Source organism: Fringilla coelebs (assembly GCF_963513975.1).
Source record: "Fringilla coelebs genome assembly, chromosome: 11".
NCBI lineage: Eukaryota > Metazoa > Chordata > Aves > Passeriformes > Fringillidae > Fringilla > Fringilla coelebs.
Genome location: NC_140037.1, coordinates 14,489,050 through 14,515,596, shown reverse-complemented (window position 1 = coordinate 14,515,596; position 26,547 = coordinate 14,489,050). Strand labels below are relative to the sequence as shown.

Genomic DNA, 26,547 nt, shown 5'->3' with positions numbered 1-26,547 from the left:
GCTCATCAAAGGTTTTAAGTAGTAAGCTCTCTCCACTCATGACAAAATGCTTGTGTATTCTCCTCTACTCTGACTGAGGGACTGGAATACAGCAGTAGTGCTGGTTTGATATTTGTGTATTTGTGGCTTTGAGCTGAGAAGGTAACCAAGTCATGTGGTTGTTCACTTTTTGTTCTCTCCCTGGCAGTGGGGGGGCATTGCTACCTGGGTGTGCATCAGTGTTATTGATGCTGCTTCAATCAACCACAAGCAGTTTCAAGAGAACATCTTGAAGACATATTGTTTCCTTGGGGACTTACTGCATTTGCAGCCTCACACCTCTGATCCTGCTGCTTACAGAATATGATTATCAGCCATTAGGGCTGAATATTTAAACATGGTCACTGCAAAGTGTTTCCCTTCTCATCTCTGATTTTTTTTTTTTTGTTTTGTTTTGTTTTTTGTTTTGTTTGTTCGTTCATCATTACAGATCTCTCTCCAGTCTGTTTAGTTTTTGTGGACTTCTTCCATGTGATCATGTGATGTTTCTCCTGTATTCATTGTTCCAGTATGAGTTCTCTCTACTTCTTAGTCTTGCTGACAGACATGCTGATAGATTTTTACAAAATTAATTTCTATACAAAATGCATTTTCTTCATTTTCCTGAGGAAGATAAAAGTTCTGTCTTTTTTCTAGTCACCAGTTAATCTGTGCATACTTTATATTGTTTCTCCCCCCAACCCCCTGTTAGCCTTGTGTCCTCCAGAAAAGCAAAAAAATCACATAAAAATGTTTAGGTTTTGCCATTATGTTGCCTATATGAGAACTGGTGAGAAGTAGCATGTCATTGCACATTAGAGACCATGTGATATAAAAACCATCAAATGGTATTTTTTAGCTGGACAGCTTAAATTTTTGTTTTTGTTTGTTTTGTTTGTTCCAGTACACCATATCGTCATACTTAGTTTACATTACACTATTGTGTGGGAGATGCACGTGTTTTAAATAATGTAATTTATTAGTAAATAATAAATAAGATTTATTTAGTGTGTTATTTTAATGTAAATTTGGGGAATAGTAAGTATTAACACTTGTATTTTATCTTTTAATTTCAAAATAGAGAATTGTCATAGTACATGTGTCCTGATGTGTTAATTGGTGAGAGATGTGGTTTAAATAGGCAGCCTGGGCGCTTCTTTGTCTTCTCTCCCCTGCAAATACTAGCTGCCATTGTGAACAAGAACATTGTTTGGGTAAAGGGGGAACATTAATAGCATAATTTTATGTCAGTGCTTGAGGGTTGTAGATATTGCAGTCCAGCAAGTACTTGGAGATTCCTTGAGCTGGGAGTTGCTGAATGGTTGCTCCAAGGTTGTACCTTGTGAAGTGAAATGCTTGATGACGTAAAGTGAATTGCTTGATGAGCACTTTGTTTTCTTCAGAGTTATTGGAGGACATGAAAATATTTTGGTCTCTCCTTCTGGAAATAGTGTTGGACAATTGTCTTTTCCTCTGCAAATTGATGTTTTTCCTTCTATTTAAATTAAGGGTATTAATTCTTGGGAAAGCCAGTTTATACTGTGCAATGCTTAACATATCAATCGAAGCAACTTTAATTTTCTCCATTAAGTGTTCTTTTGGGGGGCTTTAGGGGACTGTGATTGCCATTCTGAAATGTGTATATTCAGGTTGGGCTGTAATACAGAATTAAATACAGAAATACTGTAATGTAAAGAATGATTAAATTTTCCTTGCTGCAGAATGTATCCTGGTAGTCTGTAATCATTATACAATTATTTTGCTTGGGAGGAAGAGATGTGTATTTGTGTATGGTACAGACAGTCCTGAGGACATTCTGTTGGGCCTAAAAGGGTAAGGTATCCTTCGTGGGTTGGATTTTTTTGTAGTCATAAAGTGCCAGAATTATTTGCTTAATTATGTCCTAGGTGTTAAGAGTTTTATGCATTTGTTTGTGAGAAAGCTGTGTGAACAACAATTTTGATGGAGTACTATTTTTAGGTATTGCTACAAGAATGAAATGGCTTATTTAGAGCTTGTCACTGGTGGTACGTTTACTGTGTGTAAATTCAGTACTAATATTTGGTATCTAACACTTTGGTATTTAACACTTGCTATGCTGTCTTGTTTTTATTAACATACATGGATGTTAATTAGAGTTAATTGCCTTGGAGACCTATGCAGATTTCTGTAAATTGAATGATATCTCTGGGTCTTGCAAAAGCTTTTTTTCATTTCTCAGATGGTGTTTATGTGCTGCGATTTTCTTTTGCTGTTCAACAGCTGTGACTTTCCCATTCTCCTGCCTTAGTCTTTAACTACTCCAGCTGTGTCCTTAGACCTTTCCTTACCAGTAAGTTAAGTTCAGGAGGAGCTAATTGCTGCTTTTTTGGGGCCATCATCAGTCTTCTCTGACCTTTTTAGAGGTTCGGTGCTGCTGTCTGGCTCCCTTTCTGCTGGGCTGCTGTTCTTACCTTTGTTCCTTCCCTGCAGCTAAGACTTGCACAAGAGGAATTTTACTACTTTGTGGCCTAGCAGGTCTATCTTGCTATGATCAGCTGCAAGAAGTGCTTACATACCTTTCTGGTGGTTTTTTCCTCCTGCCTTGTTTTCTTAATGTACTGTGTATTATACCAGGATCTGCAGTTCTGGGATAGTTTTGCACTTAGCATACCAAGTCTTAAGTTAATTCACATAGTAATAAAATTTATGTTCTGTAATTAATTTTTTTGGCAGGCATCTGTTTCACAGTAATGAATTGGTAGCAGTTCCTAAAATGTCTGTTGACTGTCTAGAGAATTGTAGGAAAGCTGGCATTTAAAAATGTTTCTTGTATCTGAAAGAAGTGGGCAGCTTTGTCTTAACCCTTGTTTTCTCAGAAAAAGTCCAAAAACTTCCAACTGAAATCTCTCTATCTAAATTTTAACAAACAGTACGTTGTTTTTCTCTTGGTCTCTGAATTTAAAGGATGGTCTTTTTCCCTTAATCTCAAAAACACCCTGAAATAAAAAATAGTATATTATATGAAGGATAGAGATAGTAGTTGTGTTTCTTAAAAAAAACCAAAAAAACCAAAAAAAACAAAAAAAACCACCAAAAAACCCAAACCTAAAATTTGCCAAAGAAAAGCCGAATTTAACATTGTGTTATCTATTATCACTATTTTCTGCAATACTTAACAGCAGTTGAAAACTGTGGCTCTGATTGTAGGTTCACTTTAGGTTGCTTGCAAGACTAAATTTGTAGCATTTAATGATCTAGGATTTTCATACCCTAGGGCAAGATTATAGTAAGTGGAGGTCAAGCTGAACAACCGCCAGACCTGATTTACACTCGGATAAAAATGTTCTTGTCTAACAATTAGATTGAATGATATTACCTCTTCTTACTTTCTGCTGGAAATTGTTTTATACTGTTTCAAGACCAAGGCAGTCAGATGTCAGGAAAGCATCCTCTGCATGGAATATTAGTCTTGCCTTTCAAGGTCATAGAATCACAGAGGATCCAGGTATATGTATCAATGGCCCATGGCACGTGTATTGTGGAGGATAGGAAACTTACTGCAAACAGAATGTGATTTATATACAAACACTTTTCTCTCTGCTATGTCCTTGTGAAAGCAACGGTCAATGATGCTGAAACAGGGAGAAGAAAAATCTTGGAAAGATGTAACTTCTGGTTATTGACATTTGAGTCTTCCCAGACATACCTGCTAAGTGTGTTTCAATAAGGTTTATACAGTTACTTCTCCAGAGCAGTTGATTGACCAGTAAGCGATGGTTTGACACTTGTGTAATAGGTCATGACCAAAACAATGAGAGTTTTTAATGTATGTTAGGTAAGCAATGAAACTGTACTCTGAAATATTAAAAGTGATTATATTTAGTTAACGTGGGCAACCTAAAGGAGAGATGGTAAACACATTTCAGTCGGAGCATTGTGCTGCTGTAACTAAACATTAAGTGTAGCCACTTTGTCAGGTGATACTAACTTCCAGTTGAATGCCTGTATAGGAATTCCATTTCTGTTGAAACAAGATACTATACTTGAAATCCTGATTAGTGGTACAACAGCACAAGAATCCTATACTGCTGATTTATTGCCACAGCAGTTCTAAACTGTGACTTTTTGAGTAAGAACACAAAGTTGGCAGTTTGCATTAGTAATGTAAAGAGATTGCTGTAGTGTAATAGTAGAACAAGCTCATTGTTCATCCAGTGTTTTTGAAATTGGTGCCTGGGGCATTAAAATGATGACTTGAAAAAATTGCTACTTGATGATACTGAAGCATATTAGGTTATTTTCTGTATAAAGGTATTTAAACATGCATGAATCCTAATCTAGTTACCTAATTTTAAATATCTTCTCTTTTCCCATGTATAGCCCAACCTTGTGTTGACAAACTGCTTGTAATTAAGGTTTCTTTTGTAAGCAAATCATGGTTTCAGGAGCTGTGAAATTGTTGTAAGTAGTGAATGATTTTGCAGAATCTTACCTAGTTAAAAAGTTGTTTGCCATTAGGTGTTGTGATTTGATGTAACAATCCTGAGTGGTGATCACAAGTTTCTGGTAGAAGTAATTGGAGAACCAAATCTGTTAGACATGAGTAAGAGCAGAGCCTGCTGAGTTCAACACAGGAGTAATAAATAATTATATAATTGATGGTAACTAATTAAGTAAAAGAAACACTGCTCTTGAGTAGGTATCTAGGAGAACTGAATAACTTAATGAGGGATTCAACAAGATTGAAATTCTATTTCAGAAAATTAAGTATGTGTTTAGAGAAAATGTATTGACTTAATTCAGCATTGCATCAGTGCACAACAAAAAATGGAGTAGAAAGATCAAAGCACTCTGCAAGAGGTATTGCCTATTTCAAATAATCCCTCTTCTGCCCACCTGTTCAAAATACTTGGAATTTTACTTTACTGAGAAATGTCAGAGAGTTTAAAAACTCAATATGTAACAGTATGTTGTGTTCTCAGTTGCCGAGTTACCTGTTTCTGATTTGAGTGTGGGGAGGTGGGGGGCAGGTATCTTGTACAAAACAGAGAAACCTGTGCTAGGAGTAGGAATGCAGATAATTGCAAAACTACAGCAATTGTTGGGGAAGACATAGTGAGAGATATAGCACTTGCATTCTGGCCATTCTTGTTCTAATAATTAGAGGTATTTGCAAACTGATAAGGCAAATATTATCATAAACTGAAAACCACAAGAAGATCACACCGTTCAAATAATCAATTAAAAGCAGAAACTATGGTGAATAAAGTATCTTTCCATGCAGTTGTTGGACAACAATAGATTTGTTAGTTGTCCTCTGGTGAATTTCTGTGTGGCAGTTGACTTTTCCATCCCTCTGTCAGAGGTTACCTCCCATGCCATGGAAATCAGCAGGATGGGATTTGTCAGCTCTTCAGTCTTCTCTGTTTGCAAGTTCAGAATATTAGCTTTAACTGTCACTGCAGATGAGTTGCCATTAATAGATCTGACTGTATGCCAGAGCATACAAAATGGTTTCATTAGTTTTTTTGCGTTGGGTTTGTGGGGTTTTTTGGGTTTGGGTGGGGTGTGGTTTTTTTTTCTTCTTCTTCTTCTTCTTCTCCAGTGGAATAATAATTATCAGTCTAGTAAAGTTCTCCCCCCCAAGCTCCTCCCCTCCCCAAAAGCATCCTATTAAGCATCCTAGGAAAGGTTGGTCAGCAGTAACTGTGTCTGAATTTGCCACACAAAATCATGATTATGAAACTGCTGTACAAGCTAAGCTGTAGCTGATGTAAATTCAGTCAACACTGCAATGTAACCTTATTCTATCATTTGTACATACTTACCAACTAACATTTAGCAGGCAGAAATGGTTTTTGGTATGCCCTATGGTGAAGGAGCTGGTAAAATATGATGGCTAAAAAAGGATGTTGTTCTTGTGTGTGACATCAGCTAAAAACAATTGCTGGATTTCTTTCCTTATGCCCAAGATGGCATTTTTGTCTCAGCTGGAAGGAAGAAAAAAGAAAGCAATATTTAGCATGCGAGCCTTGTTCCATGTGCTGGAGGTGAGGGGATTGGTACCTCCAGGTGCTGCAAAAATGCTGCAGGTTTCAGGCACCTCCAGGAGCGTGGGGCAGTTGGGAATTCAGCTCAGCAGTGCTATAGGGTACACCCTGCTCCAGAATGCCTCTCTTGGAGTGGGGGAAGGGGGAGAAATCATAGCACATGTAGCTTGTTTAAGAGACATCTGGCACTACTGCTCCTTTTTTTTTTTTTCTTTTTTTTTTTTAAAAGAAAATACAGAAAAAAGGCTGAAAGTAAGTACCTTATTTCAACAGCTTCTACTGTGTTGCTGAGTTGGTAAGTCTGATAGTTGTAGTTTTAATATTTTCATTGTATTGAGCATGGCTCAAATAAAATTTGCTACAAATTGTGGTACTTGCATAATGTCATCAGTGAATTTTCAACATAATATAAATTTAGTTGTAGGGTATAACTATCTTTTGAAAGAGGAGGGAACTACTAGCTTTATTTACATGATGAATTTATTCAAAAGCAAACATGTAGGGGTACAGCTTTATGGATTTTTTTTTTTCTTTTAAGATTAAATGAAGAAACCAAAGGTTTAATTTCAATTGATTTAACTAGCTCTACTTGTATATTTTAGGTCCGTGTAGAATGGATGCTCCTGTGTAAAGGATAGTCCTGCACAGTAATAGAGACACTTATAATGGAAGATAACTCCAAAAGGACAAATTTCACTACCCTTTTCCTCAGAATATTTTACACACATCAAGACTTGCTCAATATTTGTCAGCTTACTTGGGAGAATGAGATTGGTCTCTAAAAAAACTGGGTTTGGTACTCTTTTTCATGTTAGCTTTCTTAAAACAGGCCTGGTTTGTTAGAGCACTCCTAGCTGGCTTAATTTTTTACCTGCCCCAAGTAAGCAATTACAGAGTTGAAATGCCATTATTTTTGCAATGTTGTTAAGGCATATGCAAGTGGCCAGGTTGCTTTCCTCTGGATGTTCAGTGAATGTCAGTAGCTAGCTCTAGGTCTCCATACATGATGTTTCAGTGCCAGTCATCTCTCTCACAAAATTATTTTAAGAGGACTCTCTTTTAGGATGAATAAAGGAAAAGGAGAGAGTTGTGTTTAGACTTAGTGGTGATAATATGTTTTTTTTTTTTGTCCAGTAATTAATTAATTAATGGGTTATGAAAATTTTTCATTGTGGATGTCTTCAGTTCTCTAAATTGTACGGGGGAAAGCCCATACATTACAACTACTGTTTTGTATAAATTTGGTGTTCAGTACTGCAGATCTCTGAACAAACCAATTGGGCTTTTAGCCCAAATGTTATGAGGGAGAACAAGAGCAAAATGTTGGGTATTAAAAATGTTTAAGCTATGACTGAGGATGTACAGAGCACAGATGTTCTGAGGTTGGCAGAGTTGCTGAGATAAGTTTTTAATGAACGATAACAGAGTTTTTATCTTTATTTCTTCTGTTTTAGAAGCAAAGCCAATTCTTTCATACATGTGTAGTTTGCTTGAATTTTATTTTGTAAGGGTGATTATTTCGTTTGATTGTTGAAAGAACCATAATCCACTTATGAAAGGCTTAGGTTTTAGCTTCATACTGCTTGGTTTGGATGTAGTGCAATATTTATTTCTTTTTTTCTTAAATATTCCTTTTCATTTTTGATGGCATAGATTTTCATTTGGGCCAGGGAAGGATGGACATGGATGGCAAGGTAATGGCAGTCTTTGGAGCTGCCCTTTGAATTAATTTCCAGTGCTGCTGTGAGACTGTGGGTGCAGTGGTGATGATGGGGCGGGTGGGTGCAGAGCAGCCATGGCCCTGCAGGTGGCCCAGGACAACCCTGGGCAGTGATGGCCTTGCTGTAGGCCAGGCCTGGTAGAAAAAAAAGCTGGGCTGGTTGGGCAGAACAGGATTATAGTGAATGAAGTATCCTCCCCACCATTTTTACATTTTTTGCTGGTGATGTTTTTTTTTTTTTTTTTTTAATTAAAGATCCAGGTAAGACTAACACCATTTGACCTGTGTCTGTATTCTTTTCTGTTTATTTCTGTGGTGAATTTAGTATCTTTTAGTTACTGTCTGGAGCCAGTTCAAACATTTTGAATGGTGTAAAGCTTCAGCTAATAAACTGGTGAATCTGAGCTGACCAAACATAGAACAGAGTTGGTCTCTTTTTGCCTTCTGATCTTGGAAGGCTTGGGATTAACATGCAGGGGAGTACAGGGGGCTCTGCAAAGGACTATCCCACGTGTGCTGTGACCTGGGCTGATACAAGCTGACTGGGAGATGTGCTTGAGAGATTTTACTTCCCACTCTTCAGTAGTTTTATTTTATAGGGTTTTCCCTTATTTCAGCCATCTAATACTGACTGCATCTTAGAATTGCAGCTGAAGCTATTGCAGTGTGCTCTTGTATAATTCCTCCTCCAGAATTTGTAATCAAATGCAGTTTTTCTTAAAAATGCCCAAAGCTTTGGGCACAAACCCCTAGTGACCTGGACTTTATTAAGAGGAAAATCTATATGGTAAGAGGGAAAGCAGTAGGGCTCCACTAAGTGAGGCAACTTGCAGGCTCGTATTGATCAGTAGCAGAACAAAAACCAGAACTTGCTAGATGGGGAATGCCTTGTCAGTTGGGAAGCCCTGCCTCCACTGTGTATAGTGAAGTAATTCCTTGCTGTTGGCTGTACATTTGAACAATGCTAATTCTGCTCAAGTATTTGCTGTGGAGCAGCGTACCTGCTTACTGTGGACTGTGCATGTCTCATTCCCTAGCTTTTACAAGAGCGAAGATTTTGAAGGGATGTGCAAAGTACATTTTTGAAAAACCAGTGTGTGAAGAGGCATATTGTTCTATTCTGTAGTTTAGTTTGGAAATTTATGGTGTTTAGGCAGCTGGAGGGTGTGCTTGCCTTGTATCATAAATGAACCGGTACTCCTTTTTTGACTTAAGTAGGCATATGTGGCTTTTCCCCCCATTTTTTCCCCCCATTTATTTATTTTTTTCAAATCTTAGTTGTTATCTGACTTGGCTTTTATTCTTCCTAAGAGCCTAATTTTCCACGCAGTCAGACTACAACATCTGGAAGCAATCTCTTTTTTGGCAAGGAAAGATGTGACAAACACAATGAGGTGTAACTTCTACTTTTGTTATCTTACCTTTGCGTTTTTTAAGACATCCAAACCCAAACCATTTAAAAGATATATGGGAATTTCAGGTGCATTTTAACAAAGCTTGGGAATATTTTTGGGCAGGATCATTGGAGAGTAACACAGGTATTTTCCCCTTTAATAAGCATAATAATTTCATTTACTGTACAGTTCAATAATCTTTCAGATATTGTAATGCATGTATTGAGTGTTTTAAAGCTACATTTTACTGGACGGTGTGAACTACTAGTTGCCACTATAAAAACCTCATAGGACTCCAGCAATAACAGTGTACTTATGTTTCAAAATAGCATTTAACTTCATTAAAGATATGGATGTTATTAATGGTACTTTAATGAGCAATCCTATGACTGTGAAGCACTCACTGTAGCAAGCTCTTTTCCTTCTGTAATAGTTGTTCCACATATTAAATAAAACTAGCAAAAATCAAAAAGTACTTTTAATGAGAAGAGGATTATTTAGTGGTGTAGTTGAGATTGGCAGACTTATTAGGGTGGCACAAAGGTCCTTGTATATTATTCACTTTTCAAGTCTCTGAAATTGGGGTAAAGTCTCAACTTTCACATTGAGTTTTAGCCTGACTTCTTTCATACGCCATTTAAATTTGTTTTTCGTTTCATTCTTCCTTCTCCCCCTCAGTAAAGCCTGTTTAAGATTTTGCTTTCATAGCATTGAAGTGTAAAAACAAATTTTGCTTTGTGTTGACCAGTGTGTGTATTACCTCTGGGGGCCTGTGTTTCCATGTTCTTGGCGGTTTCCTGGCTGGCTCTCTCAGGTTCTGGGGTCCTCAGGTGCTCTGAGCTGGCTTCTGGCTGAGGGTTGGTGAGAGGTGGGTGGTTCTGTAGGTATGTGTGCTGTCTGCTGTGTAGTGAAAATGGAGGAAATGCATGTGGAAAAGGAGTAGGGAGAATGCTTTGAGTTGACAGCTGAGACTGGGCAGGTGCCTGATGAAGTGAGAGACAGAAGGTGCTGTCGCAGGTGCTGTGTGTGTCCCAGGCATGTGTTTGTCTGCAGGGCTGCTCCTCCCTTGGCAGGTGTGTGAGTGGGAGCTGGTGGGTAGCTGGGGTCTTGGTGCCTGCTCAGCCCCACAGAACCTCAGGCTTTTGGCAGTGTCTCCTCCCAAGAGAAGGGTGGGAATCCTGGCAGGAACCATGCAGGGCCTGCAGTTTGGCCATAGGAGGTCCTGTGTCACAGCAGAGCTCTGCTGCTGATGGTGATGCTCTGACCCTGGCAAAGCTCCTCATTGGCTTTGTTGTGAAGGTAGAATTCAGCTGCCCATGCTGCATCCAGTGACTTGTGTGGCTGCAGGAGGAGTTGATTCAGTTGGTTGATCCAATGGAGGGCCAATGGGGGAAGGAAATGGTTTTGGTTTTATAATTTGCTTGCTGCTGGTTTGCCTGAGTGCCAGAACGAGCAGAAACTTTCCTGTGTGTTTAGAGAGAGGAAGGGAAAACCTAGTGCTTGCAGTAACTTAACAGCCCACGGTGTTGGAAAAGCATGTTCTGAGATGGCTCTTTCCCACTTATTCAGCAGACTTGTTGTATGAACTAAAGAGCAAATGTTATAAAAAATTAATAAAGAGCAGGCCAGGGGAAAAATGTAGTGATGGCATAAAATGAACAACCATCATAACACGGCTTTTTAAAATTTTTTGAAAGATAAAGAGATGTATGGTCCCAAGTGGTGTGGAGGGGGTGTAACAGCTGGAAGTTTAGGGAAAAAAATGTGAAGAAAGAGACTGAAAAGATAAGAGCTGTGTGAATTCAGTCATTTAGGTTCTTTGTTGGCATGTTAACTGTTCGGTGGCTTTGGCACAGTGGACTGTTGCTGTGTCTATTGACCATGTCTCTCTTGGTAAGCAAGGAAGAATGTAGATTGATGGTCTCTAGTTCAGGTCTTTCTGTAAAGGAATTGCAAGTCTCATTTGTTAAGCAAACAGCACAGAAATAACCACACAGATAAAGGTATTAATTACATTATCGTTTTGTTTACTCTTGATTGCGCTGTCTTAATATGATCAAAACTGCTGATAAGATTATAACTAATATTAAAGTACAGTTGCATCCCAGAATTACACTTGAAGTATGTTTTGTCTATTTTACTCAAATTGCGGAATTGCTTCAAAGCACGTTGGCAGCTGAAATACTAGGTTGTGTACTATTAGTAGAAATGACACACTCTTTGAGGTCTGTAGAGAATGTCATGCATTTGCTCAAAATCTTGCTTAAAAGTCCACTTACAGAAATAGAAGCAAAAGGCATATGAAGGAGCAGATTTGTCTGGCTTTTTTTTTTCTGAATAACCAACCCTTTTTCATCAAACAAAAGGTTAGGCACATTCTAGTTCATCAGAAAAAGGGGTGAGGGATATAATGTAGTTGATACTGTCTTTTTCTTCTAAAATAGTTGAGGGAAAATACTAGACGTATTTGTGATCTTTTATTTAAATTTTATCTGACTAGCATTTTAACTGTTGCTGCTGCGTAATTGGTCCTGGATCATCAGCATATCTCATTCATGGATAGGTGAATAATTCAGAGATGAACTTCAGCCATACTGTTCAGCATCATAGTTTGAGAAGTTCTAATTTTCTGAATTGAGGTCCTTCATTTTACAGGTGATTAATTGAATTACAGAGGAAAAAATCAATACATCTCTGAAGAGCCTATTTTGCATTACCCAAATCTTTGTCCTGGCCATGTAGCCATTTTTTTAAATTTGCATTTTTGCTGTCCCAACAAAATGATAAGTGTCTTACTGATTTGCATTATAAAACTTCCGGGTGATAGATGCCAAGGACCCAACAGCAACCAAAATAAACAGCCTGTGTAGAGAGCACTCCTCAACCAAAACCCATCTACCTGAAACCTCACAGTGAGCTTGATCAATAACACTGGAGTTACTGCATTTACACAAGTATATAAAACACAAATGTTTGGGACTGTTTTTGTGTTTGTTTATAGTGTGTGTGTGTGTGTCTGTATGTATACATATAGAATTAGGTATATTCTTAGAGCAAACACTGCTCACTGAATTGCATTAATAATCTGTGCGTGTAGCATGGATTGTGGGAGGACAGGTAGCCCTCAGCAGCTGCTGATGACAGCATATGTGTTATTGTGTGAGTTGTGCTGGTGAGTTCTGTCCACTGGCAGAGTCAACATTTGACCAGTGTATTTGAGTTAATCACAGCCATACCTAAATATTCATATAATAGGGATAAATAGACTTTAAGGTTTAAATCTGTTTTTCAATGAATATGCTTTTGGAGTCTTGATAGTGTTTCGTGCTTGCCTCTTGCTTTTAACAGTCAAATTCTTTTAAGTAGCAACCCCTCCTACGTTTATAGTTGGAAGCGAGATGTAGGATTACTATTGCAGGACTGCTCCTGTTGTTCCCGTCGGTTTTTTAGTTCAGTAATGATTTGTTAGCAAAGTTTTAAATAGCAAGGTACAATAAAGGGATACATTATTTCTGCTTTTATAATGTTTTTTGAAATCCTGCTTGTTTTGAAAGCCAAATACTGACTGGTCATACTACACTAGCTCTATGCATTTTTCTCTTTTTAAGAGTCATTGGAGTCAAACATGTGTGTGCCTTTATTTCAAAAAGATGAAGAAATCCTCTGGTGTCATAACAATCTAAATACAAATCTAAAGGAAATGTGCTACAATATTATTGCAATTTTGCAGTCTGTTATAAAGTTTATTGCAGAGAAATAACTAGGTCAACCTCTGGATGACCTGTCTTTTGGAGTTTCTTCAGTTAGCTTTAGGCTAGAGCTCCACCTTGTGATCCTTCAGCAGGATACATTTTCTTTTTATAGTTAATAATTTAATTATGATTTCACAAAGTTGAATGCCTTTTAAAGTTTTCACAGGCTTGAGAGATTTCAGTATCTGCTTGGGAAAATTAAAGTTGGAATTTTGTGAATATGCCAAAAAAGAAACTCAGGAGCTAATTTTTATGATACTGCTTAGTTTAGAGTTAACTTCCTAGAGGTCCTAAAACAATTTGTTTATTAGAACTCATGTAATAGAGTATGTAGACTTGCACTGTTTGGAATGACATCTGCAAGAATTTCACTTCTTTCTTTTCAGATTTCACTGTGATATGTGGACTTGATAAATTTAAAAAGTTTTGGTAGGAAAATCATTTGTATAAGAATCCTTCCTTATTGACTTCCTGAACCACATGCTTTGAATGAGTCATCCAGTGTGGGCATGAAGAAGACATGGCTGGCAGTAGTCTTGAATTCCCAGAAGGTGTTTAATGAGATGAAGGATCTTGGGGAGTGACCAGTGTCACTCTTCTCCCATACCAGAAAAAGAGAACATGACATAAAGTTGGAAAGTAATAAATTCAAGGCAAAGAATATGCCTTTTTGTAGTATGGAATTTGGCTGTGGGAGTTCTTGGATGGAAGACCCTCCATTGAGTATTGAGTTCAAAACCTATTTGGAAATACTAATGGAAAAAATAAGGTGTTGTGAAGTATAGGGACAGCCTCTCTGGCCAGCAAAATCCATAGAGTATTTCTGGGTGCCAGGAAGGCATTCAGGGAAACTCTGCTATAAAGAAAATAGTGTTCTTCCTTGGGCAGCTTCTCTTGGCCACTGCCAGAGAGGGCTTACTGGACTGGGTTGACCTTGCTGGCTGAGCATTCTGGAGTGTGTAAGATTATTCTCTAGTAGGACAAATGCACGGGGGTTTTTGGTCATCGCTGGAATAAGCTTGACGCCTGAGATCTGTAACACTCTTTCTTTGTACACCATTGCCAGGTGTTCCTCTCTAGCTTCTGTTTTCCAGAATACCAGTATATAGTTGCACTCATGAGGGCTAAGTTTGTTCTACCTTCAAGAAAAACAAAAAATATGAATCTCAGTAGTTAATGCTTCAGCATCAGGCAAGAATTTGATATGTCTGTTCTGTTCCAGGAGGTGATTCTGACATGCTGTGTTTTCTCTGATGTTTTGTGGTCTGTACTAAGATGAACAGTTCTGACAAGAAGTTCAAGTTGGTATAAATGGCAGACAGCTTTTGTTACTGATTTATTTGGCTTGTTTGATGTAGAGAACAAGTACTCTAATAATTTGCCCATTCTTTTTCATAGTTTTGGGGTTTTTTCTTTAATTTCTGTGATTATAAGAATTTATTGAGATTTTTGCAAAATTTCGTAGGATGGTACGTTTGGATTTCATATAAGAAGCCAATTTGCTTGTAAAGATCCAGATTGTCACTTTAGTAGATGTCTTGCCTCTTAACATTGAAAAATGTAAACTAGAAAGAATCAAATACCAGCACTTTGATAGACAGGTTGAACTTGAAACTGGTGGTTTTTGAAGTTTGCATCTCTGCTTTGCACTGGGACTGAATCACAGTCATGCCTCAAAAAGAACTTGTGTAGATGTTTCTTTCTTCTTCATTTTTCTTTTTTCTCTTCCCCCCTTCCTGTACAGTTGAGCAGGTGCCAAGCCTGATGACCAAGTCATTAAAGTGTGTCCTTTTTTCTGAGTCGCTGATTGGAATAAAAGTAAATACTAAGAGATAAATAAATACAAAGTACACGAAACAATTCCAAAGTGTAAAGCTTTTCGATATCTGCTATTGAAATCTGCTATTGAACCAGTTTAACTTGAGAATCTCAGGGAAAAATACTTGAGTTGTATTTTGCCCATTTTAGTGGGGACTTTAGTTGGGTGATACTGAATTGGCAAAGCCTACGATGGTGAGTGGCTGGGCAGGGGTTGCTACAGAGAGTGTGAATGGAGTGCATTGGTCATGTGCCCATGTGGTGCCTTTAGAGAAGGGAAGAATGCAGTGGCAGTGGGTGCTGCCATTCTGCAGCATGGTTTTTCTTGAAGCTTTTTACCTTCTGCTGTGTTTTGGATGGAACATACTTTTCTAGTTGCAAACTGTCTTGAGGTTGATCATCTTGAACCTCCTTGCCTTTGCCACTATTTATTTCCACTGTGGTTCTCTACTTTAATGTAATTACGTAAAATGTGAAGAAAGAGAACTTAAGTTCAGAGTTTATGGTTTCTCTCCATCTCTCTAAATCTGGAAGCTACAGTGGCCCCTAGCATTCAGAATAAGCACTTGCAGGAGAAAACCTGTCCAGCCTCTCTGCCACACGCTCAGTTGAAATGCAGTCTCCAGTGCAGAGCTACCAGACTTTGAGCAGCATGTGCTTAACATGCCAAAATTCAATCTTTCCCTCAAATACCTAATCATTCCAGAAAGCTGTGGAGTCAGCAGACTGACTCTGAAGGTTTTTCTCCTCAGTATTCTGTCTTTAAAATACCTGAACATCATACTTTCTTAATTTCACTGTGTAAAAGTTAACCTGGGGAGCCAAGTGACACAGAAAACTTAGCGAATGGCTAAAACTTGCTTTTTAAGTATCCAGGGAGATTTTTTTCCCCCCCACTGATAACAGGAAAAATAAGAGAAAAACCTACATTTAGTATAATGAACAGTAGTATAATGAAGTTTAAAACAAGTATTCCACAATCTTTAGTTTTCTTGCTAAAACAATTGTGTTTCCAATGTTTTCCTTTATACTATGTGGATAGTATTATCTTCCTTGATACTACTAAGAGTCTTGTCAAATGCTTCAAATGTTAAACCTGTTGTAAGTCTGGTTTATCAGCTCTGGAAGACATGGAGTTGTGAAGCAGCTGGTTATAACAACTTGTTGTAAGAGATTATATTTATGAAAAATTATACGGAAGTTGGCAAGTTGGAGATGCAAAGTTGCTGTATATAATATCTTGAAATATACACATTTTGTGCTTCAAGTTCAACATCAAGTCTGGTTTTGGTTTGGTAAAATAGAACTAGAATTACCCTAGTGTGGTCAGTTCTGGCTCTGCTACTTAGAGGTGTTAATGAAAACCATTCCAGTTTGCTCATCCTAATCAGAAAATGTGGGGTTGTTGGTGGGTTTTTTGTTTGTTTGTTTGTTTGTTTTTTATTGTTACATTTTATTTGGTTGGGGTTTTTTACAGTATTTCTGTATTATTATCTTTCTGCAATGCTTTTACATTTGTGTAGCCACTTTGTCGTAGGATCATGAGAGGACTCAAAGTCTTTAAAAGAGGAAAAAGCTTGGTTGGAAACAGGGGATGGTGCGATTTATATCTTCTGTGTTTCCAACTCTGTCCTTCCATATGTGGAATAATTTTGACTGTGTTTTTTGATTTATTTCATTCTAGAAGTTGTCTGCTACAAAAGAAGAAAGAAAAGTAAGCTTGCACTTCAGACTGCTTTTTGAATATCTTTCTAACACAGTGGTGTTCCAGAAGATGATAAAGAAATGATAGCAGCTCCAGAAATACCAACTGATTTTACTCTCCTTCAGTAAGTGTTTTAAAAATTTGTTGTTTTGTTTGTAAATGTATTGTCTTTTTTGTGTTATGGTTTACTTTCTCTTGGAAACAAGGAAGCATAATAAAGGATGGTGTTCTGTTTTTGTTTTCTATTGAGATGTTGGTAAAAGCACTTCAAAATTTTTTATTGAGTATTAATTCAGCCGTAACTTAAATAAGTTTTTAAAATATTTTTTTTAAATCGGTTTAAATCAAGTAGTTGAAATATTTGCCCTTAACTGGGGTGAGTCACTTAAAATATGTAATTCCAAATGCTTTAGTCAAAGCCAAATTAATGGCTTCCCTCAGGCATCAGTTCCTTGATGTTTTTGGCATAATTTTACTAAGCCTTTTGTCTTCCACAATTTTAAAGAAACTGACATTTGAGTTTCCAAATGTAGAATTAGGTACAAATTACACTTTTGGATAGAGAAGTAAAGTGAGTCTTTTAAGCAGACTAAAAGAATCCAGTTCATCCCCTTTGGTGTTGACTTACTGGACTTGAGAGCATAGTGTGATATTATAGAGTATATTTAAGAATGTTTCTGATGAAATGTGTGAATGGTTTATCTCTTTATCCTTGCAGGGAGTCTGAAACACACTTCTCTTCTGATACAGACTTTGAGGATATTGAAGGAAAAAACCAAAAACAAGGCAAAGGCAAAGTATGTTCACTCTTTAGGGATACTGAAACGTTTCTGCTGTTGTAAATGGAAGAGTTTAGCACTTTCTTTGAAGTTGAATGAGCAAGAAGGAATATTTTCTGAAAATGCAAGTGTTCTGTGAGGAGAGTTCATATTTGTATTTGTATGGAAATGCTTCATCTTGACTGTTCCTGTGATACTTTCTTAGTGCTCTGAAGGCATAAGTGAGGCAGGGGAGGAAAGGATAACCTATGATTTGATCAATCTCTTGGCATATTTTCCATCCTATACTTAAATTCATCATGTATTCTGTGTCTTTTAGTTTGAAAAGCGAACAGAACAATAATTCAGTTAAGAGGTTTTTGAACAGGTTGCAGACAGGAGGTTACAGTAGTGGAGTGGGAGGTCTAAATCCAGTTCCTAGCCTTTCTCTCCCTTCCTGGGGCAGTTGTCCTCCCCATGTGCCTTTCACAGGCTTCACAGCCGCCACGTGTGGCTCCTTCCCTGCCCTGTGCTGGCCTAGGCTCTGACCCTCACTGGACACCCCATGGGCCTGTACCAGTGCCGAGCACCTGGCTGTGGAGAGGTGGTGATGGATTTTATACAGTGGTCATGTAATTTGTACTCAAGGTTCTTTCTGCTTTCTGTAAGTCATATTTGATTTGGGAAATCAAATACAAACACACCTGTCTGCTCTTCCTTACCCCCACTTGCCAACTTATTTAAATGAAAAAACAAAAGGTTAATGAATTGCAGAGGAGACTTTGTGATGTGTTAAGGAAATTGCCTTAGCTGTTTAAAAGGAAATATGTATAATCTGTTTTACAATTTAAACACAACAAAGATCTGTGTTATACATTATCACTAATCACATTTTTAGTTGCTTAAAGATTTTAAATGAGGGAAGGAGGAACCTGTAGAGTTCTTGCTGGTCTTTGTATCACTCAGGATCAGCTGTTCTCAGCTTTTGAATTTTTATTTTATATATACATATACATACACACACAGAGACACACAGATACACTGACATTTAAAAAATAGGACTGCTGAAAATCAAAGGCCTTGCCTGTATTTGTCATGGTATGGATAATGATTTCTTTTTCTTAGTGCTTCATGATAATTAAATAAAACCTCTTGTGCGTGTGATTACAGACCTGTAAAAAAGGAAAAAAAGGACCAGCAGAGAAGGGGAAAAGTGGAAACGGAGGAGGGAAACCCGGTGGTCCGAATCGGATGAATGGACATCACCAACAGAATGGTGTGGAAAACATGATGCTCTTTGAAGTAGTTAAAATGGGCAAGAGTGCTATGCAGGTAAGGCCTGGGATAGCTCTTTGGCTTGGATGTAGATACAATTTAAATATAAAAATATTTTCTTGTACATGCAGTTTAATTAAATGAAGTCTAAAGTAATTTTTTTCCTTCAATTTGCTGTTTTTGTTGGTGTTTGAATTTGAATGAATTGATTTTTCATTTCTAAATATTATTCATGAATAATCACATATGAAATGAATAAATTCATACTACAGTTCAAAATAAGTCTTTAGTATCCTGAATGAAGAATGGTTATTTTAGATTGCATGACTTCAATGTCCTCCTTGTCTGGTGGTAACTAAATGCAAATGTGGTTTAGACTTATTGTTGTCATAGAACTTAACAAGAATCTGTAGTTTTTACATGCATCCAGAGCTTAGTTTATCTGAAAATAAATAGTTGTTTCTCTTCTCTCATCCAAAGTAGAATCACTAGTAAAACTTACAGGCTCCTCTTTAAATTTCCTGACCCAAATTCCAGCCAATTACAGTGTAGCAATATACTCTGGCCAAGTCAACTTAGGGTAGGTTTAACCCCTTCAAGTATCTACATTAGGTACTCCCCCCACTGCATTTACTACCAGGATGGAAGTTAGACTATTAAGAAATACAGCACTGTTTTTGTTAGTTTTTTAAAAATTCAAATAGGTCACTAACTCATGTGACTCCTGGCTGTGTGGAAGAAAGACTATCTTTAGGACTGGAAATCTGGAGTTTGCAGCTCCTGTAATACACATGCAGGAAGCTGGGTTGCTGTGCAGTCCTCTCAAGGTTTACAGGCTCCTGCATTACAGCTGGGAACAAGAACAAATTACTTGGATGTATCTGCGCAGAGAAATTCTGATTCTCCCATCATTGGTTTTGTTCTATTTCAAAGCAGATGGAAAAACAATACTTCTCTAACTGTTGCTCTGTGTGCAACTTGTTCAGCCAATAATCAGTAAATCATGAATTTTTAACTGTTTAAAATTATATGCAGTCAAAAAATTTTGCTTGCCAAGGGCAAAATTAACCTTTGTCAGGTCTTATTACTTTGTTGAATTGGGAAATTGATACCTGAATCTTGGTCAATTTTTTTAAAACTAGGAAGAAAAAAATTCTCAAATTATTTTTAAGCTGAAGTCCATTTCAGCAGCCAGAGTACAAAATTTTCTCCTTGGCCCTCAGTGTTTGCTTATCTGGGAAAATTTTGGTAATAATTTTAAGTTAATTGTTTTATTTCAAATTCTGTTTTGTACCTTCTGAATTAGTTGACAAGGTGCTGTTAAGTCATAGGTTGGACTCGATGACCTCAAAGGTCTTTTCCAACCTAATCCATTCTGTAATCCTGTGAATTAGTGTCTGTTCCTTGGCAAAAAGAGGTGGTTCATTCACTCAGACAAAACATTTCATGAAACAACTGTTCTGCTGGCACTTCTTTAAATTGAATAGATTCTGAACACAAGGCTGCCTAATGGAAATACTTGTTCCATTCCTATCATTCTTCAGTTCTTGCATGGTGGCCTTCTTTAGAAGCCAAATTTGTTTTCTCCATATTTCATTCTTCCCTTCAAGTCAGTTCACTCAGGTCCAGTTCATAGGTTGCTTTCCTACTGGAAAGAGCATGACAGTTTCACTTTGAGTTTTTCCTTCTTTTTGTTGTGCTGACAACAGTTGTGCATCAATCACACTATAAACAATCTGAGATTCAGGGAAGAGGGATTTAGCTGTATCTCTGTTCAGAAGTTTTTCTTGATGGCAATATGTTTTATTTGTCCTTACAGCAATATTGGCTGTGAAGAGTAAGCACTGAGAATACAGACAGGAAGCCTTGGAGATGGTGCACAGTCCAGCTGTCTTTCAAAATTCTGAATTATTCCATCATTTAGGGAAGGGTGCTAACATATTAAAAAAAGTCAAACATGAAAACTTGATACTACAGCAAGTCTCTTGTACCTGTGTTAGTAAAAGTGTATGTCTGTGTTTTATGACCTTGGCAGTAGATGGTTTGTACTCTACAAATGGGTGGTTAAAACATAATTGCATGTAAATTTTGTTTTCTCAAAATGATTATCACAGGTTTAATTGCTTCATATTAAGGTCTTTTAATAAAACGTGCTTGTTTCTCTTTGGCTTAGTGACTACAGAGTAATTAATATCCATGGAGTGTAGGGCAGTGCTGTTCATCCTGTTATGGCAAATGTGGATGAAACAAAGTTCATCCAAGGGACACATTTTTTGAAGAATATAGGGAGTTGTAGCTGTTGGAATTGAATGCACAAACAATATCTTCAGAGAAATATCAATGGCTTGGCAGAGCAGGGGGAGGGTGTAAATAAAAAACCTGATTCTGTAAAATACCCCAATTTTTTTTTGCGTTCTTCCTCCAAAAATATTACTGTTGAAGGATACGGTATTCCTGTGCTTTATGTTCAGGTGTCAGCTTTGTACTGGTATGTTTATAGAATAGAATGAGTTCTTGAGAACATACAGCAGGAAAAGAACATTTAAACATTACGTTTTGTAGTAATCAAAAAAGAGAGTTCAAGTTATTTAAAGGGGGATGAAGAAGAATCGCTTACTTGAAAGCAGTTAAGTAACAATGTCTTCAGTTTATGAACACTGAGCAGTGCCTTTTTATTTATTTTCTTTCAGTCTGTAGTGGATGACTGGATAGAGTCATACAAACATGACCGAGATATAGCACTTCTTGATCTCATTAACTTCTTTATTCAGTGTTCAGGCTGCAAAGGTAAGATACTGAATTGGTTACTCATCCATTTAAGTAATATTACAGCATGATTTTCAGTCTTTGCTTTCCTCCCACTGAGGCTGTAAGACAGCTTCATCCCCAGAGCTAGTTTACATTTTCAGGTCCCTGGACTTAAACAAGTATTTCTGAGTGTCGGAGCAGGAGGTGTAGTTTAAAGTGTTGATTAAGCCTTTTGTATTTACAGCAGATAGAAATCAGTACTGGTGCTTAACATGTGCTTCCTCTTCCTTTGTTCCTGCTATTATTTCAGAAAATCATCTCTCCTAACACTGATAGTTCAGCTTATTCCGTCTTGGAATTCTAATTTGGATGTACCTATGTTTTATCTTTGATTAAGATTGCTTCATAGCTTTTGTAGACATGGTTATTTCAAAAGATATTATGGGCAACTTTATGGTAGCCTGTCTACAGTAAGATTATGTTTCCGTATTTTTTTTCTTTATTTTCTGATTTTTCTTTCCTCATTTCTGTGTCCTCCATTCTTTTACCTCTCACCTCCTCTTGAAGAGAAGGTAACTTGCCTTGCAGTGTCACTGTGCTTGATAGAGGTGGACTGGATGTAATTTGTTCTGCTCAAGTGTTTCTCTGTTGTGATAAACTTTTAACAAGTGTAAATCTCCAGAAAGCTAACAGTGTTCCTCAGAGGTTATCTGCACTTTTAAAGAGTAGTGACCTTTTGATTTTTGTTACAAGATAAAGCTGCAGAATCTTTTAATGATTTCTGTGATGGTCCTTGTCATGAATTTTGCAGTAAACTTTGGGAGGTCTAACAATTTGAGGCCAAGACAAATAGAAATTTCTTGAAAGCGCTCTGTTTATTATAGTGCAGGAGATAAGTAGCAGTACAGCTGTTGAAAATTGTCTTACAGTATTTAGAATCTTGAGTCCCAAAAGGTCACTTCAGATGGTGTAATGCTCACTGATACAGATGTCTGACCTTTGACTTCTGATTGAGTGAATGAGTAAATTCTAGATGGATGTGCACATGCATACGGACATGCTTCTTAAGAAGAGTAAGACTAAACCCACATAAATAAATGGCGTTAAGTATTTGTTATACATGAATGCTAGAAGAATAAAAGGGAAATTTGTTAAAAATATACATGTGTAATCAGTAGGTTAGGAGAAAATGGGTTATTTTGACATTGTAGCGGGAGGCATGACATCTGCCATCTACAGCTTTCATATTAACAGTGCTAATGACCTAATATCTAAATTGTAGGAGTTGTTACAGCAGAGATGTTCCGACATATGCAGAATTCTGAAATAATCCGAAAAATGACTGAAGAATTTGATGAGGTAATTTAATGAAGTTCTGGTTATGAATTTATCTTTATTTTCTTTTTACCTGTCCTAATCTGGCTGGATCCCATTTATTCCAAGATATTTATGTCAAGAATGTGGAGTTACAAAAATTGCAGGACATTTATGAGTGAAAATGTTAAACTCTTATTTCACTGAACTTAAAAGACTAGGAAGTAAAGCTCTGCATGTATGCAACTTATTTTATGAATGGTTTGAGAAATCAATACTGACTTTGTTTTTAAATAGTGGGAACTCCTACTTCGGTGGCACTGTGGGGGATGCCTCCCTATCTTGCTGTTTATATAAGGCCTAAATTGTCTCTTAAAATGAATGCTAAGTTTATTTCTATGCATTCATTAAACTACAAATTATGGGGATTTAAATTTGATTATTTTCCAGTTGAAGACTAATGCTTTTCCTTTCATGGGGATTATGGGTTTTTTCCCTTTAAATTGTCACTTTCTGTTCCACAGAGTGTTGGGGTAAATTAGATGTATTGGAGGTTTTTTTGGGTGGGTGATGGGGTTCTTTTTGTTTCGTTTGTTTTTTGTAGGTTTTATTTTGGGGTTTTTTTGGGTGTTTTGTTTTTGGGTTTTTTTGCTTGGTTTTTTTTTGTTGTTTGTTTGTTTGTTTTTTGTTTTGTTTCATTTGGCTTTCATTTGTTTTTGATTTTCCTGGGTTTGAGTGGTGTTCCTTTCATGCTGTGTTCAGAGAACGTAAATGTAGTTTTAAAACCTCCTCCCCAAATTTGTCTAGTAGAGACACAATTTTCTTCACTGCCACCCCTCCAATAATTAAAAATCCATAACTTTAACTGAAGGGAAAATGTAATATCCTTTTCTTTAACGGAATTTTAGTCTTCCTTAAAACTACATTAATGCATAAATAGTTTTGTTTACTCTAAGGCAATATTGTGTGAAATTTGTAAAGCCACACCTGGGACTGTTGGTACACATGGGTTTTTTTATCACTATGTCATGCTCACTCTTTCTTGTAATAGAATTCTAATGAGCAGCTCTCAGATTTCTAATCCCTTTTCATGGATACTGTCTTTATTTTTCAACCTGTTTTGTGGCTCACCCTCTTAAAGAAACTGTTCACAGTGACATTGACACAAATGATTCTTTATTTCTCCCTGTCATTTTACTGTTATTTGTAAAGGTTCCCATATCAGGAGGGGGCACACATTTGTTATATTTGAGGTGCTGTAGTAGGTAATTTTATGACTTCAAGAAGTTTCAGTCTGATATGTAAGCATTTCCCTGTAAACTTCCTTATGATCCTGACCTGTTCCTAAACTTGTCACCTCTTCATGTGATGATTCTAGTGTAACAAAGCAGATTTGTAAGGCAAATAATTCTTTCCTTTTTTTTTTTGTGTCAAACAGAAAAGAGGAACTAGTAGTTAGAATGTTGTCTTCGTGTTATAACAAGCCTCAGCTAGCTGCAAAGTATATTCATATTTATGGAATCACATTCTTCTGATGTATCATTTTTAATGCCTCTGAGATTTTGACTTGAAAGTTGCAAGTATCTCTTCTTAATCTTTATTTAATGAAATAACTTTTAAAGTGTTTGAAAGAGTTTTCTGTTTCCTTTTCTGTGTTTTAATAGGATAGTGGAGATTATCCACTAACTATGGCTGGCCCCCAGTGGAAAAAGTTCAAATCCAGTTTTTGTGAGTTCATTGGAGTGCTGGTCCGACAGTGTCAGTATAGCATCATCTATGATGAGTATATGATGGATACTGTCATTTCCCTGCTCACGGGGCTGTCAGACTCACAAGTCAGAGCCTTTCGGCACACTAGCACACTGGCAGGTCAGTGGATTCTATTTATTTGGGTATTATTATTAATTATATTTGTTTGGGTATTGCTTGCATTTAATGTTTTGTGTTGCACAGGACAGAATTACTCTGAGCTTCTTGATATTGAGTGTTCAGCTTGTGTTTTATTTTGTGATACTCTTTTCTTCTTATGCAACTTGCTTTGGGACAGCTTTTTATCTTGGATTTTTGTTACGGATAAACACAGCACTATTTTAAAGCATTCTAGCTCTCTGGTATTTAATTTTTGTTAACTTTAAAGAAAAGTAAATAGAAGGAAACTTTTCAGTTGATTCTACTAGATTGTCTTTGATCATAAATAAGGGCATAGGTGTCTTTTAATCTCAAATGCAGTTGAACCTGTTCATGCTCTGCATTAAGTCAAACCAAAGTTGTAGTTTATGTTGGATACAATTTTTACTACAAATTTAAATTGTGCTACATATTGAGGTCATGGCACTATGTAAAGTAGCATTTCCACTCTTTGCATTAGAAATTATTTTAAATTATTTTTTCATCAGTAATACAGTCTCTAAATTTCTTTGTTCTGTGTAATTGATCTTTTCACATATTTTTTTCCCGATACATTAAATTGTAAAGAAATCCTTTATGAGTTAAGTGTAGAATGTTTCAAAGAAACGTATTTGTGTGGACAAAGGATGAGCTTCTTGGATAAGGGAGTCCTAAACTTGCACTGATTACTGAGGAAGGATTGTGAATGGCCTTGTGTGGCTGTCAGCTTATGTGAGGTTATGGTTACAAGTTTACTTTGAATGAGGTAAAATTAGGCTGAGTGTGAAACTGAGGTTTTGCCACACTGGAAGTAATTATTGTTAGCTTCCCTCGACCTGGCTGATTTACAGCTGGCTTCAGTCCTAGCTATTGTGTCAGTCCTTCTGTATCCTTGATAGCCCTCTTGAATTTACATTAGCACACTGCACATGGGGCTGCTGCTGTGTGACTACTACCAGCCAGAGCATTTCTTATGGAGAGAGGAACAAAACTTTTTATTTAAGGAGAGTTTACAGATTCTGCTGTATCATCAGTGTTGACTGTTGTACTATATGACTTAATACAAATTCTATTCTAGGTCTTAAAAAGCAAGTTATTACCTTTGTTGTTTTTTTTTAATTGGACTTGTGCCTGAATAAAAGTTGCAGAAATTGCCCTGTTGCATGTTAGTTTCTGTCAAACAAAATATGTTTTTATGAGCCATGTGTTTTCATTTGTTCACATCAGCAGTCATTTCTATTGCCTTTGTGTGTTTGTCTGAGTTTTACTGTTTGTATTGTTGAAGATTGTATTTTATATGGAAAAGAGTGCCAGCAAAATCCTTGTATCCATATTTACTGGTACTTCTGTTAATTTCAGCTTCTGTGATTAACTCAGACTTCCTCTTTAATCTTGGAGATCACAGTGTGAGATAATATTTCAATATAACTGCATGTCTTTAAGCCTTGCTCATTAGCTTTATGCTGGTGATACATGCACAAGAATTTTCTGTGTCTGCTCTGCCAGTGCAAGCCCTTTTATGCCTTATTAAAGAAGCTCACAAGGCAAGCAAGTATACAAATGATCACCTTCTAGTTTCTGAAAAAGGGGTATTTGTCTGCACTCTTTTAAAGAGGATTGAGCTCAAAATAAAAAGGACACAAAAATCCCACGCAAGTGTGTTTTATATTTTGGTTTTCTGGCTTGTAATTGGCTAATGTGCTTTCTCTGCTTCTGCTAATAAATGAATCTTTGGAAAGCCTGCACCTTTTTAAAATTAAATTGAGAAAAAAACACTGGTGTGATATGGTGGTGTTGGTTGTCTAAGACATTTCCTTTTGAAGAAAGAAACTTCTTGTATATTTACGACTGAATGGTGTCAGTCTAACTGACTCTGATAACAATTCTTCTAGTATTTCTTGGGCTAAGTTTGTTAATCTTACATTCTGCCTTCATTTTGGGGAGGAAACAGATCCTGTATCTCTCAATTCAATACTAATAATGTACATATAATAAGAATAATGCTTTTAGTATTAAAGAAGTGACAAAAAGAACAGAATAGCAATATTGCATCTATTATCTTGATAAATAATGATGCAGTGCTTGGTAAAACATTGCATAAGTTTGTGTATCCAAAAATTACACTA

At 36.9% G+C, this 26,547-nt stretch overlaps 1 protein-coding gene across 5 annotated transcripts in view; it reads left to right on the top strand.

The window, feature by feature from the left end:
• Window positions 1-26,547, top strand: part of STAG2 (STAG2 cohesin complex component) — a 72,749-nt gene that overhangs the window by 19,728 nt on the left and 26,474 nt on the right. For all 5 annotated transcript variants that reach the window (XM_084212833.1, XM_084212836.1, XM_084212832.1 and 2 more), the window contains exons 2-7: window positions 16,419-16,563; window positions 17,158-17,236; window positions 18,368-18,529; window positions 21,163-21,259; window positions 22,503-22,579; window positions 24,199-24,403. In XM_084212833.1, the coding sequence (XP_084068959.1) occupies window positions 16,520-16,563; window positions 17,158-17,236; window positions 18,368-18,529; window positions 21,163-21,259; window positions 22,503-22,579; window positions 24,199-24,403 (664 nt within the window). In that variant the 5' untranslated portion in view covers window positions 16,419-16,519. The remainder of the gene's footprint in view (window positions 1-16,418; window positions 16,564-17,157; window positions 17,237-18,367; window positions 18,530-21,162; window positions 21,260-22,502; window positions 22,580-24,198; window positions 24,404-26,547) is intronic.